Source organism: Zootoca vivipara, chromosome 17 (assembly GCF_963506605.1).
Source record: "Zootoca vivipara chromosome 17, rZooViv1.1, whole genome shotgun sequence".
Classification (NCBI taxonomy): Eukaryota; Metazoa; Chordata; class Lepidosauria; order Squamata; family Lacertidae; genus Zootoca; species Zootoca vivipara.
This window is the reverse complement of record NC_083292.1, coordinates 25,891,446-25,908,356: the sequence shown is the minus strand read 5'-3', so window position 1 is coordinate 25,908,356 and position 16,911 is coordinate 25,891,446. Positions and strand designations below refer to the sequence as shown.

Below are 16,911 nucleotides of genomic sequence, written 5' to 3'. Positions count from 1 at the left end.
ATAATGCAATAATAGTGGGGAAACATCACAGAACAACTAATACAGTGGTACCTCTACTTACGAATAACTCTACTTACAAATGTTTCTACTTACGAATGGAGCTCCATCCTCCATCTTGGATGCGGTTTAGATAGGATTTTTTCTACTTACGAATTTTTAGATAGGGTTGCTTCTACTTAAGAATTTTTTCTCCCAATGCATTCCTATGGGATTCGACTTACAATTTTTTTCGACTTACAAATGTGTGTTCGGAACGCATTAAATTCGTAAGTAGAGGTACCACTGTATAGTGGAATGATGTGCGGACAATCCAGTATAAATCCACCACTAATGTAGTATTATTGTGTCAATTACATGTTGCAGAAGATACCCCCGCCAGTCTGGAGGGGCTCTTACTGCCTTCCCTCCAATCACACTAATTTTAAAACATAAGATTTAATTTAACATGGAGGATTTTTATTTACAGTATTTTTTGCTATTTCAGTCAGCCCCCTTACCCCAGTGAAAGAAGGAACAAGCTCCACAAATATTGGATAGTGGCACAATTTCTGCAGCAGAAAATGCAATTTAAGGGGGATCTGCAGCCAGGACCTCCTAACTACAAATCAGTAACTGGACATGGGAGTCACTTGAATAAAAGTGATTTGATAGTGGGACCAAAACTGACAGAGGAAAGGACTTCTCCACGTGAGTCAGAGCTTTGGAACTCACTGGTACAGGACGCGGTAATGCTGAGCCTTCATTAGACTAGGGTTTAGGAATCTTTTCCAGCTGCATTTGGCTCCCGGACCTGAGGTCCCCCACCACTGCCATTAGACAACTTAACGGTGGGAAGGTTTCTTGTGAAGCTCAATAAAAGAATAAAGTGATATTTTAGAAGCGATCAAAGCGCTGCATGGACATTGCCTTGGAATCCTCACACCAACCCTGTAAGGCAGGCAGGCCATTGTCATGAGCCCCCTCACTCCAACTTTGCAAACAGGAAAGGCTGAAGCGGAACAGCTGGCCTGAGGCCACCAAGTACATCCGTTGCCTAAGCAGGATCTGAGCACCAATACAGCGCCCGGGCTGGACTGACTCAGCCTCTGCACCCTTCATGTGCCCAGAAGACAGGTCATTACAAAAGAAAAGATGATGAGGTAAACAGCACGCAAGCACTTGACCTTTGGGGCTGAGGTGCCTGGCTATGCTCTCGATTTCTATCCTCTGCCAGCTTCAAGGTGCTTGCAGGGTTTGCTTAAAGCGCCCCCCCCCCCCGGCCCCCAGAGCCTGGATCCTTAAGCTCTTCTCCCAAAACCATCCGAACTATCTGAGCCTCACCGAGCTCATCATCTCGTCCTAACGCTCCCAGAGAACTGTCTGCCAGTATGCTTCTTACTATGTTTCTGCTGTGTTTTTTATAATTGTTGTTTTATTATGTGTTTCTAATGTTGTACACTGCACTGAGATCTTTTGATAAAGTGTGGTATATAAATGGAAATTTTATATTATTATTATTATTATTATTATTATTATTATTACCATTATTTATTACTGGGTCAAGCCCACAACAGAGCTGCCTTTTCCAACAGCAGCCAGATGCTTCTGTGAAGGCTACAAAACAAGGCCCCATTCACCCACCCACCCTCTCCTATTTAGCTAGACTGAGCAATGTTTATGACTCTTATAGCCCACCTTCTTTGCTCCAAGGAGCTCAAAGCAGTGTACATAGGTTTGCTCTCCATTTTGTCCTCCCACAGCAACCCTGTGAGGTAGCTCCGGCTGAGAGTGACAGTGACTAGCCCAAGGTGAACCACCCCACCAGTGAACTTTGTGGCTGAGTAGGGATTCGAACCCTGGTCTCCCAGGCTCTAGTCTGACACTCTCACCACTACACCACACTAGCTGCTCATAGCCCCGTCCAGCAGGAATTTCTCACCTCATCTAAGGGTTGGGAGCTTACCAAGCCTCTCTACCTGGCCCTCAGGACTTGACACCTTTCCCAGTCACACCCCCTCCTGGCACACCCTCCTTGAATGCTGGAATGTGCCCCTGAACCCTGATAACCCCTTTTGCTCACTCAGATGGAGGATAGAGAGGTGTGAGTATTTATCTATAGACACAAGCCTACTGTACAAAGATACATTTGCATCTGTTGCTCCGCCCCTGTTGTCTCTGGCCACACCCACCAATGGCATGTGGTCCTCGGGAGGCTGCCTAGAAGGGAATGCGGCCCTCAGGCTGCAAAACATTACCCACCCGCTGTCTTAACCCTGTCTAAACATCCTGCTTTCAACAGTATCCAGGCAGATGTTGCCTAGAAGCCCCAAGCCGGGTGACAAAACGAGGAACCTTCGGCAACTGATATTCACAGATAGACTGCCTCTGGACATGAAGGTTCTTTTTCGGGCATAAACTGCTTCGGCCTCACCTATCCTTTGTGATATAGTCAAGGTTCGCTTACAGCCAACTTTGGTTGGCTTTGGGCCTTACATTTACTGCTGGAGGGCTTGGAAAGGTGTGGAGGAACGGGGGAAATCAAAATTCACACTGTCCAAAAGGAGTTGAAGGCAAGGAAACCCACACAGGCGAGAAAGAGGCATGCTGTGCTTCGCTGTTTTTTTCCTGCCAGCTGGTTCCGGAAGGCTCATGGGGGAATCTTTAAACCAACCTTCGCCAACCTGGTGCCAATCTTGAGGTTTTGAACTACAACTCCCATCATGCTGCCTGGGCCTGATGGATGTTGCAGTCTAAAATGGGTGCACTGTCTGCAACTGATGGGGAGTTGCGGTGCAAAATATCTGCAGGGCATCCAGATTGGTGGAGCCTGGTTTAATTTGAAATGGACAGCATTTTTACATCCCTAATTAATTTATTTACTACCATCAACATCCGTATTTATACTCCGAATGGATTTAGCCACCAGGCAGCACTTAAGTATTGATTACAAGTTAACGTCTAGAAGCAGCAATTATAACCAAGCTTCCAGAATTAAGCACTCCAGCATCATAGTGGAGCAGGGGGCCCATGCCTGGAATTTAGAACCCAACACCCACCACCATCAAGAGACAGAAGGGCTGGCAATTTCTCCCCCAACCACCTACCCCTCAGTGCTTTTTATTATTATTATTTTTTGAGGACAGGGTGGCGGTTTGGGGAACTGGGACTGCAAAGCCCTTCCTGGGCACCGTGCCCAGTGCTGAAGAATCACAAGGTTGCCACCCTCTTTAATGAGAACCTGGTCCCCGAGGAACAAGCCCAGAGAACCGGCTGGGCAGGGGAGAGTCACCAGCAGCTAGCAGGGCTGGGATGGCGAGCGGGCGGAAATTGCACTCCCGACTTGCAAAACAACTTTCACTTCACCCGGGGAGCAGCAGGAGGCCCAAGGCACGAAGCCACGGCAGGATGAGCCTGGTGCACGCAAACCCTTTAAACCATCCCCATTTACCCAGGACCCTGTCCCTGACAAATCGCTGCTTTTCTTTCCTTTTTTCTTTTGCACCTTCTGGGGGTGCCTTGTGGAACATCTTGCAAGCTTTTGCTCCCCAGCACCCATATGAAATTAGGCCAATGGCTACTGCTCTATGGCCTCAAGTTGCCCATTCATTTTTTTACAGCGCTGAGGGCTAATCCAAACCTCATTTTGTACTGCATTTCTAGGCACAGATCCAGGCTTCCCTGTTCTGTATCTAAGGGTTCCCCCCCCTCTCTCATCCTGATGCTTTCCCCCCAAAAATCCACTGAACTGGAGCAAACGGCAATTGGGTTTTCCATGGATAATCCACACTTACCCTTCCGCTACTCTTTCCAGGGAAGGCTTCCGATTTGAAGCTCCATGTCTGAGCATCCCCCCTTTTTTTGCCTTGAATTTTCCCTGTGAAGACCCGCTCATCGAAGCTCAATCGGCGCAAACATCAATCTTTGGAAAACCCAAATAGCTGTTTGCTCCAATCAGCTTTAAAGAGCGGGTTTGTGCTGGGAAAACCTGGGGCAAAACAAAACCACACTTGGATGCTGAGCATTAAAATGTGGAGCTCTGCCTGGAAAGTGTGGGGCAAAAGGTAAGTTGGTACAACGTGGGTTTTCCTAGGAAAATGCCAGGACAATAAAAAATCCACTTGGACCTGGACCTGGAAAGCGTGGAGCAGTGTGGAAGAACCCTAAGGGTGCATTCGCAAAGCAGTTCCCCATTTCCCTGGCATTTCCCTGCTAATTTCTGCATTGCATCTGAGCTTTCACATGACATAAAATCCAAAAAAATAAATGGAATATGATGCATATTTAGTGCTCATTTCTGCATTATTTCATTCTGGGGGGAAATCATTTGCAGCCCCCTTGACCCAGGGGTAAATCACAGGAGTAAAGTGACAAAATTTGGGGAGGTATACTGGCATGCGTTTTTTTCCTTCCCGTTTTCATGGAGGAACAGAAGCAGGCTGTGCGGAAAGGATGGGTGTGTAGTGACATTGCCCAGTGTTTGTTGTTGGTCTGAGCTCAACATGCCGGTATATGGGTGAAAAAGCCAGAGTTCCATAACACAATAAGTACTGCAGTGAGAAAGGAACATTATAAAACGGGACAGAAGTAACGGCATTATAATTACAGGAAAACAAATGAAATATTCCCCATGATTGAAAGCACCCTTGAGGCTGCAATCCTATACATACAGTACACACTTGCCTGGGAGTTAGGCCTAGCGAACTCAAGACTTAAGGGAAGGGCTCTGTGGCTAAGTGGTAGGGAATCTGCCTTGCATGCAGAAAACCCCAGGTTCAATCCCCACCATCGGACCTGCCTGTAACTCTGGAGAGCCACTGCTGCCCATTGGTGCAGACCAGTGTTTCCCAAACTTGGGGGGTCTCCAGCTGTCCAACTGTTTTTGGACTACAACTCCCATCATCCCTAGCTAGCAGGACCAGTGGTCAGGTATGATAGGAACTGTAGTCCAAAAAAACCAGCTCGAGACCCAAGTTGGGGAAACACTGACATAGACAATACTGAACTAGATGATCTGATTTGTTATAAGGCAGCTTCCTAGGAATTCGATGAAATAGCCACACACAAGAATGCAATGCCTGATCCTCATGCTCGGGGTCTCTGCTTAAGCCCCTCGCTCTTCCCATGTGCACACGGAAAATGGCTCGTCTCCACCTGCTCTACTCTGCATTTACTCGCTCTACTCCAGCAGCTTCAAAAGCAGGAGCAGGGCACTCGTAACACGTCTCAAACATGGGTGGTTCAGTTCTATGCCTCGCCTTACATCCGAAGTGAGCCCCACACTGTATTCGGCGGGGTTCACTCCCTTGTCAACAGTGCACCGAATTGCACTGCTTTCCGTGGATCTGGTTCCCATAGAAGTGTAGAATGGCAGAGTCCAACCCCCGGCAGCACATGAATCCCTGACAGACAAGACATCCAACCTCTCTTTGAAAAACCCAATGAAGGAAAATCCACCAGCAGCATCCTGTTCTCACAGTAGCCATCAAAGCCCTCACCTTCATCGATTTGTCCATCGAAAACGTGGTTTGGTGCTGATCACTAAACACGTGCATTGCATTTCCCCTGAGCTCAAAGTTATTAAACCAGCCAAGATCGGTCTCAGCCACCGTCAGATAACTTCTGTCTACACACCTACAGGAAGGCACCGAGAGAACCGTATCACACATATTCCCATAGCAGAGGAGGGGATATTCAGGCTAAGTGTGACCCTTCAAGCTGCTCCACCTGGCCCTCTGCAGGCCACACACCCCTACCGGCCCTGCTTCACACCTTCCTTGAGTGGTCTTGCCTGGCTGGGATTTGTCCTTGAGCTCTGATCAGGCCTCTTGCTTGTCTGCATGGAGGGCAGACAGGGAGGGAGCGGCGTGGGTGGGTGGGTGGGTGGGTAAAAAAGCCAGCTTGCTGGACAAAAGTGAAATTTGCATACATTGCTCCTCCTACTTTTGCACTTGTCCTGGCATGTGGCCCCCAGACGGTTGCCCAGAAAAATGTGGCTCTTGGGCTGCAAAAAAAGCCCCCTCCCCCCAGTCCTGGCAGGCAATCAACATTTTTGGAATGTGTGCCCCACAAGGCAAAAACTTAGCCAGCAACCAACTGGAAAATAGGGATCGTTTGAGCCTCTGCTTCTTGGAGCCTGGATGCAAAGAACCAGCTGGCCCCACCCACCTATCCCAAAGTCAGACCGGCTCTTTAAAAAGAAAAAAAATCTGGTTGCCCGACAGGTTCCTGCTGCCACCATGGCTGCTCTTGCACAATCGGTCCAGCTGGGACGTTTGTGGGCTCACTTGCTAACTTTTGTTTTGCAGAAGCTGGGCAGCTACCAGGGAAGTGTCCATTAGCCCCCTTTTACAGCTGCAGGAGCAGCTGCGGAGAAAGGGAAGAGGTGGTTTATGGCTGCTTTGGGCATAATGTGCATCAGAGATGTTTCGAAGGAAAGCACAGGTGCAAAAAATATGCGTCTCTCAAAGATGCCAGGCAGGATCTGGGCTGGCTTCTGATCCCGGGTGAGCATGGGCCATGGGGGGGAGCTGGGTGTTTAGCCTGGAGAGGAGAAGGCTGAGAGGTGCTATGACAGCTCTCATCAAATATCTGAAGGGCTGCAATGTGGAAGGTGGAACAAGCTTGTTTTCTGCTGATGCTCTGGAGGGGAGGAAGGACGTTCTGACAGCAAGAGCCATTCACCAGTGGAATGAACCCTCTCGAAAGCTGGTGGAATCTCCTTCATCTGAGGTTTTAAAGCAGAGGTTGAATGGCAACCTGTCAAGGATTCTTGAGTTGTGATTCCTGTGTTGCAGAGGATTGGAGTAGAAGACCCTTGGAGATCCCTCCCAGCTCCCTAATTCTATTATTCTACACAATTTGTTGCAGTGCCATGGGACAAACTGCAGTTTAAATGCGGCTCATCCAAGCATGGTTCCACTACCACCACCTGGAGCCTTAGAAAGTGATTCTTGCTACAATCTCTGTACAACGCATGATTGAGAAATGATACATAGGAGGCTAGAATACTCATTCACGTTACTAATGTCCTCCCTTCCGGTTTCTGTTCCACGCCAAAAATAGACATTCATTCATATAAATAGCAGGAGGGCTCAAAGACAAGGCAACTTCATGCACAATGTTTTGAGCCCAGCTAGCGTACAGTCGTTCTCCTGTTTGATGGACTGGTGATTGATTGAGGTTTCATCAATAGGAGGGAATGGCTAGCAGAAGGTCTCCTGAGAGCTGGGCATCTCTCTGTGTTTCCTGCATGAGATACCCACCGAGGCATGGAAGAGGTGAAATTAATCCAACTGAGGGCAGGGTGGAAGTGTGTTTCTAGATGGAATTAGACAAAAACTGACCACCTCACTGAACAATGAAAGGGGTGTGCGCCACCACGCACTTGATCACCCCCCTGGATGCACAGGAATATCTCTCTTGCTCCAAGATTATGAAGACCAGGGTTCAAATCCCCACTCGGGCATGAAGCTCACTGGGTAACTTTGAACCTGACACTGCCTTAGCTGAATGATGGAAGATTTGGGACGTGTAAAAGGAAGTGACTACCAGTATTTATGCAGCACATCGTTAAAACTATGGAACTCCCTCCCAAAAGAGGAAGTGACGGCCACCAGCCTAGACGCCTTTAAAAGAGTTTTAGGGAAATTAGCCCCCTTCTGCAGGGAAAGGGCTAAAATCTCAGAGTGAGACTTTCCGCTTGGCCCAAGGGGACTCTCTCCCAGCTCTGCCCCCCTTTTGTCCACCAGGCCCCCAAGAAACTCAAAAAGGAGATGCCACATTCTCATCCTGCAAGCCCCACCCCTACATCACCGCTAGCTTATTCCTAGACACCACTCCATATCTTATGAGGAACAATTGAAGGAGTTGGATCTGGAGAAGATAAGACTGGGAGGTGGTACGATAAAGGTAAAGGGACCCCTGACCATTAGGTCCAGGGACAGAGAACTCTGGGGTTGCGGTGCTCATCTCACTTTACTGGCTGAGGGAGCCGGCATACAGCTTCCGGGTCACGTGGCCAGCATGACTAAGCCACTTCTGATGAACCAGAGCAACGCACGGAAACGCCGTTTACCTTCCCGCCAGAGCGGTCCCTATTTATCTACTTGCACTTTGAGGTGCTTTCGAACTGCTAGGTTGGCAGGAGCTGGGACTGAACAACGGGAGCTCACCCCGTCGCAGGGATTCGAACCGCCAACCTTCTGATCAGCAAGCCCTAGGCTCTGTGGTTTAACCCACAGCGCCACCCGAGTCCCTTACGATAGCCATCTTCAAATATCGAAAAGGCCGTCCCATGAAGACCCCCCAGAGGGTGGGACCCGAACTGATGGATTCAAATGACCTGAAAGGAGGTGCTGACTAAAAAATAGGAATAACTTCCTGAAATTAAGAGCTGTTTGACAGTGGAAAGGACTCCTGCAGAAGGTGCCCCGCATTGGAGCTTTTTAAGCAGAGGTTGGATGGCCATCCATCAGGGATTCTTTAGCTGTGACTCCTGCATTGCAGGGGGTTGGACTAAATGACCCTTGGGGTGCCTTCCAGATTTACAATCCTATGCAAAGCTGTCAAGTTTTTCCCTTTTCTCGCGAGGAAGCCTATTCAGCATAAGGGAATTTCCCTTTAAAAAAGGGAGAACTTGACAGCTATGATCCTATGATTCTCCCTTCCCCAGCCAACCCGCCCCAGTCCCAGGCTCCAGAGCCTGCCTGGCAGCCCCATGGACTCCGGGGACTCGCTCAACCCTGCAGCCTTTCCCAAACTGGTCTCTGTGACTCACAGAGCTGCTTTTGCGGGCCTGCGAGTGATTGTATAAGGCACAAACCCCGAGTCAGCATCTCTTGCAGGGCTGGAGCTCCTTCCCGAGAGAGTAATGCAAAACCAGTTGAGTTACTTCAAAGCTGCTGGAGGAAGGGAATTGGGGGGTGGGGAGACACAGGCAAAGAGGCAAGTGGAAAAGGCAAAGCTAACAGCCCCCTCCTCTAAATGGCACCCCATGATGCCAAATCTTATCAAATTAGTGAAGCAGAATGGTGCCCAATGGGGTCTCTCAGATTAGGGAGGCTCATGGTGAGAGGAGAGCAGCCTGTTCTCTCAGTTTATCTGCCCCTGTGCTCTGGGCAGGAGGAAATCCAACGGGTGAAGCTTTCCTCGGCATAGCAAGAAAGCACCCTGTTGAATTTCCGCTCTTCGGGCTGCACCAAGAGCAATGCGGCAACATCAGGGCTAGCCAATGTTGCGGCACCCTCCAGGTGATGGTGGAAACCCTCAGCTCCCATCAGCTCCAAGCAGCAAGGTGAACGGTCATTGATGGCTGGGGTTGAAGTCTGACAATATCTGGGAGTCACTACATTGGCGACACCCCTGCTGTACACGGTCAGAGAAGTACAATTCCCAGAGTGGTTAAATAACCAATCCTGCTTCACAGGGAGCCCAGGGAATTGCAGTTCTGTGAGTGGAATAGGGGTCTCCTAACAACTCTCAGTACCCTTAACAAACCACAACTCCCAGAATTCTTTGGGGGAAGCCATGACTGTTTAAAGTGGCATCATTGTGCTTAAAATGCGAACGAGGTCCAAGTTAGTACTTCACGCTTCCAGATCCTGCACAAAATATATTTGGGCACCTAGGCATCCCACATATAAATAAATCACTGGGGTGAGTTGTTTTCATGGGTAAGTTACTGACGGCTTCCTTGCTTCTTAAGTACATAGTAACTTCCCCTTGGCTTCTTTCAGGGAACGCTGGACTCAGCTAGATTGGTAAAGAAAAAACGATTCATATGCATTGTATATGTGATATAGCATTGTGCCACTGTGGAGTCCCATTTTCTTGTACCTGTTTTCCCTGCTTAAATTTACAACGCATTTAACTGAAACGCTTCTTTGATGTGTCTAGATCCAGCCTCCCTCTCCTGAGTCTTCTATTGCCACCCCACCAAATGCCACAACTTCTCAGCCTCCGCAACACCCAAGCAAGGCAGGAAACAACGTTATTTCAACCACTTACAGAGCAAGCAGCCCACAGAGAGAAAGACAGGCAGACGGGGGCTCTTGGCACAGAATAGCATACCTTCCCATGTGGGAGGCAAGCTGAGTTCAGTGATTGTGAAAGACACGGCACAGGAGGAGATGGCATTTTCCCACCAGAAAGTGGTTTTCTTTGCAACAGAAAATTAAGCTTCCTGCATCATCAGCCAAATTGACTTCTTCTTCTTCTTCTTTTGGCAACAGTCCTGTTTTTTCTAACTTTCAAACATCATTAAGAAAATGAAGAAACCAGGAAATCTGTTTTTGGTGTTGCCCTTACGGTTGTCATTTCAAGGGAAGAGCTTGTGAGTGTGTTGCTGGCTGCAAGAAATAGAGTGGCCCATCCCTCTCCACTCCACCGAAAGGACCAACTCCTCCCTGGCACTGCTCCTGTGATTTTAACAGCAGCATGATATTGGGGGGGGGGGAGGAGATGCAGCAGCTTCAGCTTTCGACCCCCAATTGGTTTCCATTGTAGGAAAGGGAAACACATCACTTGCTGAATTTCCTTGGGTCAGGTTAGCGCAAGGGCACCAAACGGGCAACGCAACTCCAAACTGCAAACCCTCTTTTTGTTTCACCCTCCAGCAAGAGAGAAAAGGGAGAGGGATCCCATCCCAGCTTGCCTTTGCAGGTGGGATCAGGAACCTGGGATGCTGAAGTGCCTCACTTCCCAAGAGATCACCCAAAGGGTCATCCAGTCCAACCCCCCACAATGCAGATGTGCAGAACTATCACAGACCAGTGCGTTCTGCAAAAGGTACTGACAACCGTCCGTCTTTCCTCCGAAATCCTGATACATACATCCCCAGGCATCTCATTTTCCAGCTCATCTCCCCTTAAGAATCTGCCTTTTGCGAAACAGGCTACATCAAGCAGAGGCTCTTTAATCCACAGCAAGTCAACAACAGGGGATCAAGCAATGTCTAGGATCCCTAAAACACACAAACACACCCTCTGCCTTTCCCATCAGGTACATAAAGGAAGGCTTAGGAAGGTGGGTGGGTGGGCCTGGAACGAAACCGAAGCAGGACTTTCCCCATCCAAACGCATCCCCCCCCCAAAAAGCCCAGCAGAGATTAGGCAAAGCTATCATTACCCAATTACTCACTAAGTCGGTCTGTGGGAAATAAAGGAGTTATAAAAAAAACGATCTCTCTTTCAGAGAGCTCAACAGTCAACGCAAAGTGTATGTGTTGTAGAGAAAGTCGGGGAGGGGGTGAAACGGAGAGGAAAAAGAGCCCAGAGGGCGAGGACTTACCGGGGATAGCCAGCAACAGAAGGAAAACTTTCCGAATCATGGCGCAAGGTGGAACCAGCTGGTTCAGCTGCTGCTGCTGCTGTCAAAATGCTTTCCGCAGGCTTTAGAACCAAAGTGGCCAGCTGGGTAGTGGCGAAGAACTTCTCCTTGCTTTCTCGATGACAACAGTGCCGAGGAGTTAAGGAGTATTAGGGAGACAGCTACTCAGCTTTTAAAAATAAAAAGAGCAGGGCGAGAGGGATCATGCCAGCTGAAAGGGAAACAAGGGGGCTGCCATCCTTAGACTCGATGCTTCTGTGACTCCTGGGAAATGGGTCTTTCTCATGGGGTGTCCAGGAGAGGGTGGTCAGGTCCCCCTTTCTTCGGCGGCGTTGGTTTGGTGGCTTGCTCCTTGATGGTGCTGAGCAATCGCTGCTCTGTTTTGAAACTCCACAACCTGTTCTCCACGAACTGCCAGAGGGAGGGGAACGGGGAGGGAGAGAGAGAGAATATTAACCTGTTTGGCAAGTTTAAACAGGTGTTTCTCAAGGGGGGGGAGGCGGGTTTCGTTTATAAAAGCGAAGGGAGTTCACAGCCCAGTGCCAGAACAGCTCACCAGCGGTGTCAAGGCATCACCTTTCTGGGCAAAAGCTTCCCAGCTCCGATCCCAAAGGCCAGAGCTTGCCTTCCCTTGCCCCACTGACCCATTCCTCAAGGGCCAAAGCGAAGGCCAGACACCAGGATGTCAGGAGATATGTGTGTCACTCAATCCTTGCTGGAAAAGTTAAGCCTGGTCATATTTTGCTCACCACCACCACCACACACATGAATTTTTTTACAAGAAAAAATCAGCCTGGTCCTTTAGACCTAGACACCTTTCCCCTGAAGTAGCATTTTTCTTGAAGCAATAAGACAGCCTTTGCCAACTTGGTGTTCTCTATGGGAGCTGCTGACCAAAACATCTGGAGGGCACCAGGTTGGCAAATGCTACTGTTTCCCAGGTGATGAGGCTGCAATTTCTCATTGTTTGGAAATATCAGTATTCCATCCTTTGGGAATGGGACGCGGGTGGCGCTGTGGGTTAAACCACAGAGCCTAGGGCTTGCCTATCAGAAGGTCGGTGGTTTGAATCCCCGCGATGGAGTGAGTTCCCGTTGCTCGGTCCCTGCTCCTGCCAACCTATCAGTTCGAAAGTACGTCAAAGTGCAAGTAGATAAATAGGTACTGCTCCGGCGGGAAGGTAAACGGCGTTTCTGTGTGCTGCTCTGGTTCACGAGAAGCGGCTTTGTCATGCTGGCCACATGACCCGGAAGCTGTATGCCGGCTCCCTCAGCCAAGATGAGTGCCGCAACCCCAGAATTGTCCGCGAATGGACCTAATGGTCAGGGGTCCCTTTACCCCTTTTATCCTTTGGGAAGTGCATCCATTTACAATGGCAAGCATCAGGTAGTAGATGTTGTTCTCTCCACCTGCCACCCCACGTTGTGTTCTGTGTTCTTTTGTTGGTTCAGCATCTAGTTTGCTGTTTGACTGCCGTTAAAAACGCCAGGAGAGCTGTGCTGGATCTGACCATTTAGTCTTGCACTTGGTTTAAACAGTGGCATAGGAATGCCTACGGGACGCCTGGAAGTGGAACACGAGAACTGCAGCACTCTTAACTGGTCTTTTGGGACATCCCATCACTGATACTGGAGGCAGTCATAAGAACATAAGAAGACCCTGCTGGGTCAGGCCAATGGCCCATCTAGTCCAGCATCCTCTTCTCACAGTGGTCAGACAGATAGAATCACGGAATCATAGAATTGTAGAGTTGGAAGGCACCCCAAGAGTCATCTAGTCCAACCTCCTGCAACGCAAGAATCTCAACTAGATCATACATGGCAGGTGGTCATCCAACCTCTGCTTAAAAACTTCCAAGGAAGTAGAGTCCACCTCCTCCCAAGGGAGTCCGTTCCACTGTCGCAAAGCTCTTACTGTCAGAAGTCCTTCCTGATGTTTAGTCGGAATCTCCTTTCTTGCAACTGGAATCCACTAGTTTGTGTCCTGTGAGCAAGTTTGGAAGACAAGAGGCCTCTCCCCTTTGTGGTTTCCAGCAACTGGCATTCAGAAGCATTAGTGCCTCTGCCCACAGAGGCAGAACAAACAGCCATCATGGATACCAACCACGGATAACCTTATCCTCTGTGGATCTGCTGTTAAGTTAACCTGCACTGATTATTTTTAAAGCCTCCTTGAGGAGCAGTTTGTTTAAAAGAAATTAATAAAGATCAATTCTCTATTGTATGTTTAATCTGTTTTAATGATTTTATTGAGAACTGCCTTGAGCGGTTCATTAAAGGCAGTATATTTTAAATAAAATACTGGAGAATGCTTGGGCCATTAGCCATAGGGCCTTTCTCAGGCTGTTGCCGTTTTGCAGGAGGGGTTCAAAAGGCATACCAGGAAATGTAGGTTGGCAAAAATTAAAGTGAATCAAAGCTGTGTCTCCATAGCGCAATATATCAACTTTAAGAAATAAGAAACTGGACTCTCTTTTTTGCAACAAAATAAAAAAATTCTTTCCAGTAGCACCTCAGAGACCAACTAAGTTTGTCATTGGTATGAGCTTTCGTGTGCATGCACACTTCTTCAGATATCTTCAGGTATCTTCTTCAGATATCTTCTTCAGGTATCTGAAGAAGTGTGCATGCACACAAAAGCTCATACCAATGACAAACTTGGTTGGTCTCTAAGGTGCTACTGGAAATAATCTTTTTTAGCAGTTAGGAAAGTGAACTGGGAAATGCACTGAAAAGTGCAGAATGAATGAAAGGATAAGAGGAAGCTGTGTAAACACCCTGCAAGGAAATCAGGACAAATGCTCGTTGTCCGATTACCACCCTGCAAAACAAATCAGAATGAAAGCTCAATAAAGACTGGATATGATCTTGCTTACTTCCGTGTAAGCAAATCAGGAGGCATGGGTTCCATAAACAGGCATGGGTTCCATAAACAGACCTCTTCAATACAGGGCCTCCACCCCACCCCACCCATGACCACATTTTATCCTCATTCATTAAATGAAGTTCCTGTACACGAGGCTAATCAACCTTGTTGGAAAATTCAAGACACATAAAAGGAGGCAGTGATGCTACCAACTTGGATGGCTTTAAAAGAGGATTAGACCAATTCATGGAGGAGGTAAACTATTGATGGCTACCAGTCATGATGGCTGTGCACAATTGCTCCACAGTTGGAGCCAGGAATGCTTCCGGTTTCTGGATACCACAGGAAAGTGCTGTTGTGTCTGACTCCTACTTGCAGACTTCCCAGCAGAGGCATCTGGTTGGCCACTGTGAAAACAGGATGCCGGATTAGATGGGCCATTGGCCTGATCCTGCTGGCTCTTCTCACATGGTTGCGTGGGGAGAGCCATGTTACTTTTCCCCACAGATCTTTTCCAATGTTGGTTAGTTTTTACTTTCTTGGTGTAATTCTACAAACATAGCCTTTCTAGGAGTTGCTTATAGGGAACTCCAGTGCCCAAGGTGCCCGATCCACACAGGCACAGAGGCATCCTGAGATGTGAGGGCAACATCATCTGCTAGGTTCTATGGCTACTCACTGCCAGCTCTGCCCTTAGAAGAGGCCTCTGCCTGCAGGCGTAGGCTGATGATGTCATCGGGCCGCGCCAACATCTGGAGGCCTAGCAGTGCTGGAAATGCAAAGTTTCTGAAAGCCAGTAGCTTCGAGGCAGTGGCCCAACCCATCAGAAAACACACATTTCAAGTGCATCGAGAGGTCTCTGGCATCTCCAAGCAGAAATGCCTCCTAAATGATGCTCCCAAGTGTACGGGGAAGGGTTGCAGCTCAGCGGTAGAGCATCCGCTTTGCATACAGGTGGTCTTGGGTTCAATCCCGGGCATTTCCAGGGCTAAGCACAGCACCTGACTGAAAGAGCTGCTGCAAGTCAGTGTAGGTTAAGTATAGCCAATGGGGTGCCCTCAATAGCTACTAGCCACAATGCCTGCATTTCACCTCCATTGTCGGATACAGTATGCCTCAGAATACCATTGCTGAAAACTGCAAGAGGGGAGAGTGATCTTGTGCTCAGGTCCTGCTTGAGGGTTCCCCAAAAGAGGCATCTGGTTAGCCAATGTGAGACCAGGATGCCAGCCTAGATCCCCAAACTGTGGCCCTCCAGATGTTTTGGCCTACAACTCCCATGATCCCTAGCTAAGAGGACCAGTGGTCAGGGATGATGGGAATTGTAGTCCAAAACATCTGGAGGGCCGAAGTTTGGGGATGCCTGGCCTAGATGATCCAGCGGGCTCTTCTTATAGAACCCCCCACTCCAGAGGCAGTCTATCTAGAATTCTAGCTCCTATGAGGAATTTGGCCACCATGAGAACTTAGTTCGGGGAGGAAGCCTATCAGCGGTGTCCTCCAGATATCTGATGGACTACAACTCCCATCATCTCTGACCATTGGAGACGCTGGCCAAGGGTATGGGCATGGCCATTGTGGGGCCAATGTTAGAGTGCTGGACTACTAGGATCTGGGAGGGACCAGGGTTCAAATCCCCACTCAGCCACAAAACTCACTGGGTGACCTTCGGTGAGTCACTGCACCGCTCAGCCCACCCCACTTCACAGAGTTGTTTTGAGGATTGAGGAGGGGGAGAACCATGTTTACAGCTCCTTGGAGGGAAAGGTGGGATAGAAATGCAATAAATAAATAAATAAATGAGAGTTGTACTCCAACAACATCAGTGGGTAGCTTTCCCCCAGTCTAGTGACCGCCAGGTGTTTTGAAACTATCAATTACGATTTGCTGATTTATTTTAGATGGGAGTTGTAGTCCAAAACAGCTGGAGGTCACCAGACTCAGGTGAAGGCGAGTGCCGCATGCCCTATGCAGCAGTGGGGGCTTGTATAAGCGACTATTTTAAGGTGGAAGGGACGGCCTAACCCTCTTTTTGCATTCAGAAGCACAAGCCAGGGAAAGACGCCTAGGTGGTTCTCCCGAGAGCTGGAGAAAAGCAGTCCCGACTCCCTCTGCTGGGAAAAGCGGCTCATGTCCGAAGTATATGCACTTCGCTGGCTTCGAGCCCAGGAAGTTTTACCTGTCGCAGGTTGCTGCATTGGAAGGAAGATGGGCAGGCAGGCAGGCAAGCACTGCAAAGAAGCTCTCTCGCGTCCCTTCCGCGCCTCGCCGCCGCTGCAAAAAGTCCCAGGCCCGACGAATCTTTGGCTCCGCACTCAAAAAGGGCAGCGCAAAAAAAGCGCCCTGCACGCACCTGCTCCTTACCAGGCTCCGCTCCACTGCGCATGCGCGCCCCCGACCCCCTCGCCCGCAACCTTTGCTCCACGCTTAGGTGGCCAACTTTTTGGACCAGCCCGGCTCCTCTGCCTCTTTAACAATAGCTTTCCAGCACTTGTTCGCCCTTAGTGCTGGATTACCCAATAGGCAGACTTAGCGGGTGTTCAGGGCACTGGCAATGCAGGGGCACATAAAGAAACGGATGGTTATTACTATTTTAATTGGCATTTTATATTTCAAAAGAGGCATCAAAGTAGCCATCATGGGAGAGAGCAGAACTTTGAGAGACATCCTTATGCTCCACTACAAACTCCCAATTTTCTGTTCTCATTTTATTCCTTTTCCTCACCTAAACCAGGGCTAACA

General features: G+C 48.9%; 1 protein-coding gene across 1 annotated transcript in view; it reads right to left on the bottom strand.

Moving 5' to 3' along the window:
* NECTIN4 (nectin cell adhesion molecule 4) overlaps positions 1–16,513 on the bottom strand; it is a 95,499-nt gene extending 78,986 nt beyond the window's left edge. The window contains exons 1-2 of the mRNA XM_035097807.2: positions 16,349–16,513; positions 11,266–11,715 (exon numbers count right to left, since the gene is read on the bottom strand). Of these exons, the coding sequence (XP_034953698.1) occupies positions 11,266–11,305 (40 nt within the window). The 5' untranslated portion in view covers positions 11,306–11,715; positions 16,349–16,513. The remainder of the gene's footprint in view (positions 1–11,265; positions 11,716–16,348) is intronic.
* Positions 16,514–16,911: the final 398 nt, after the last annotated feature.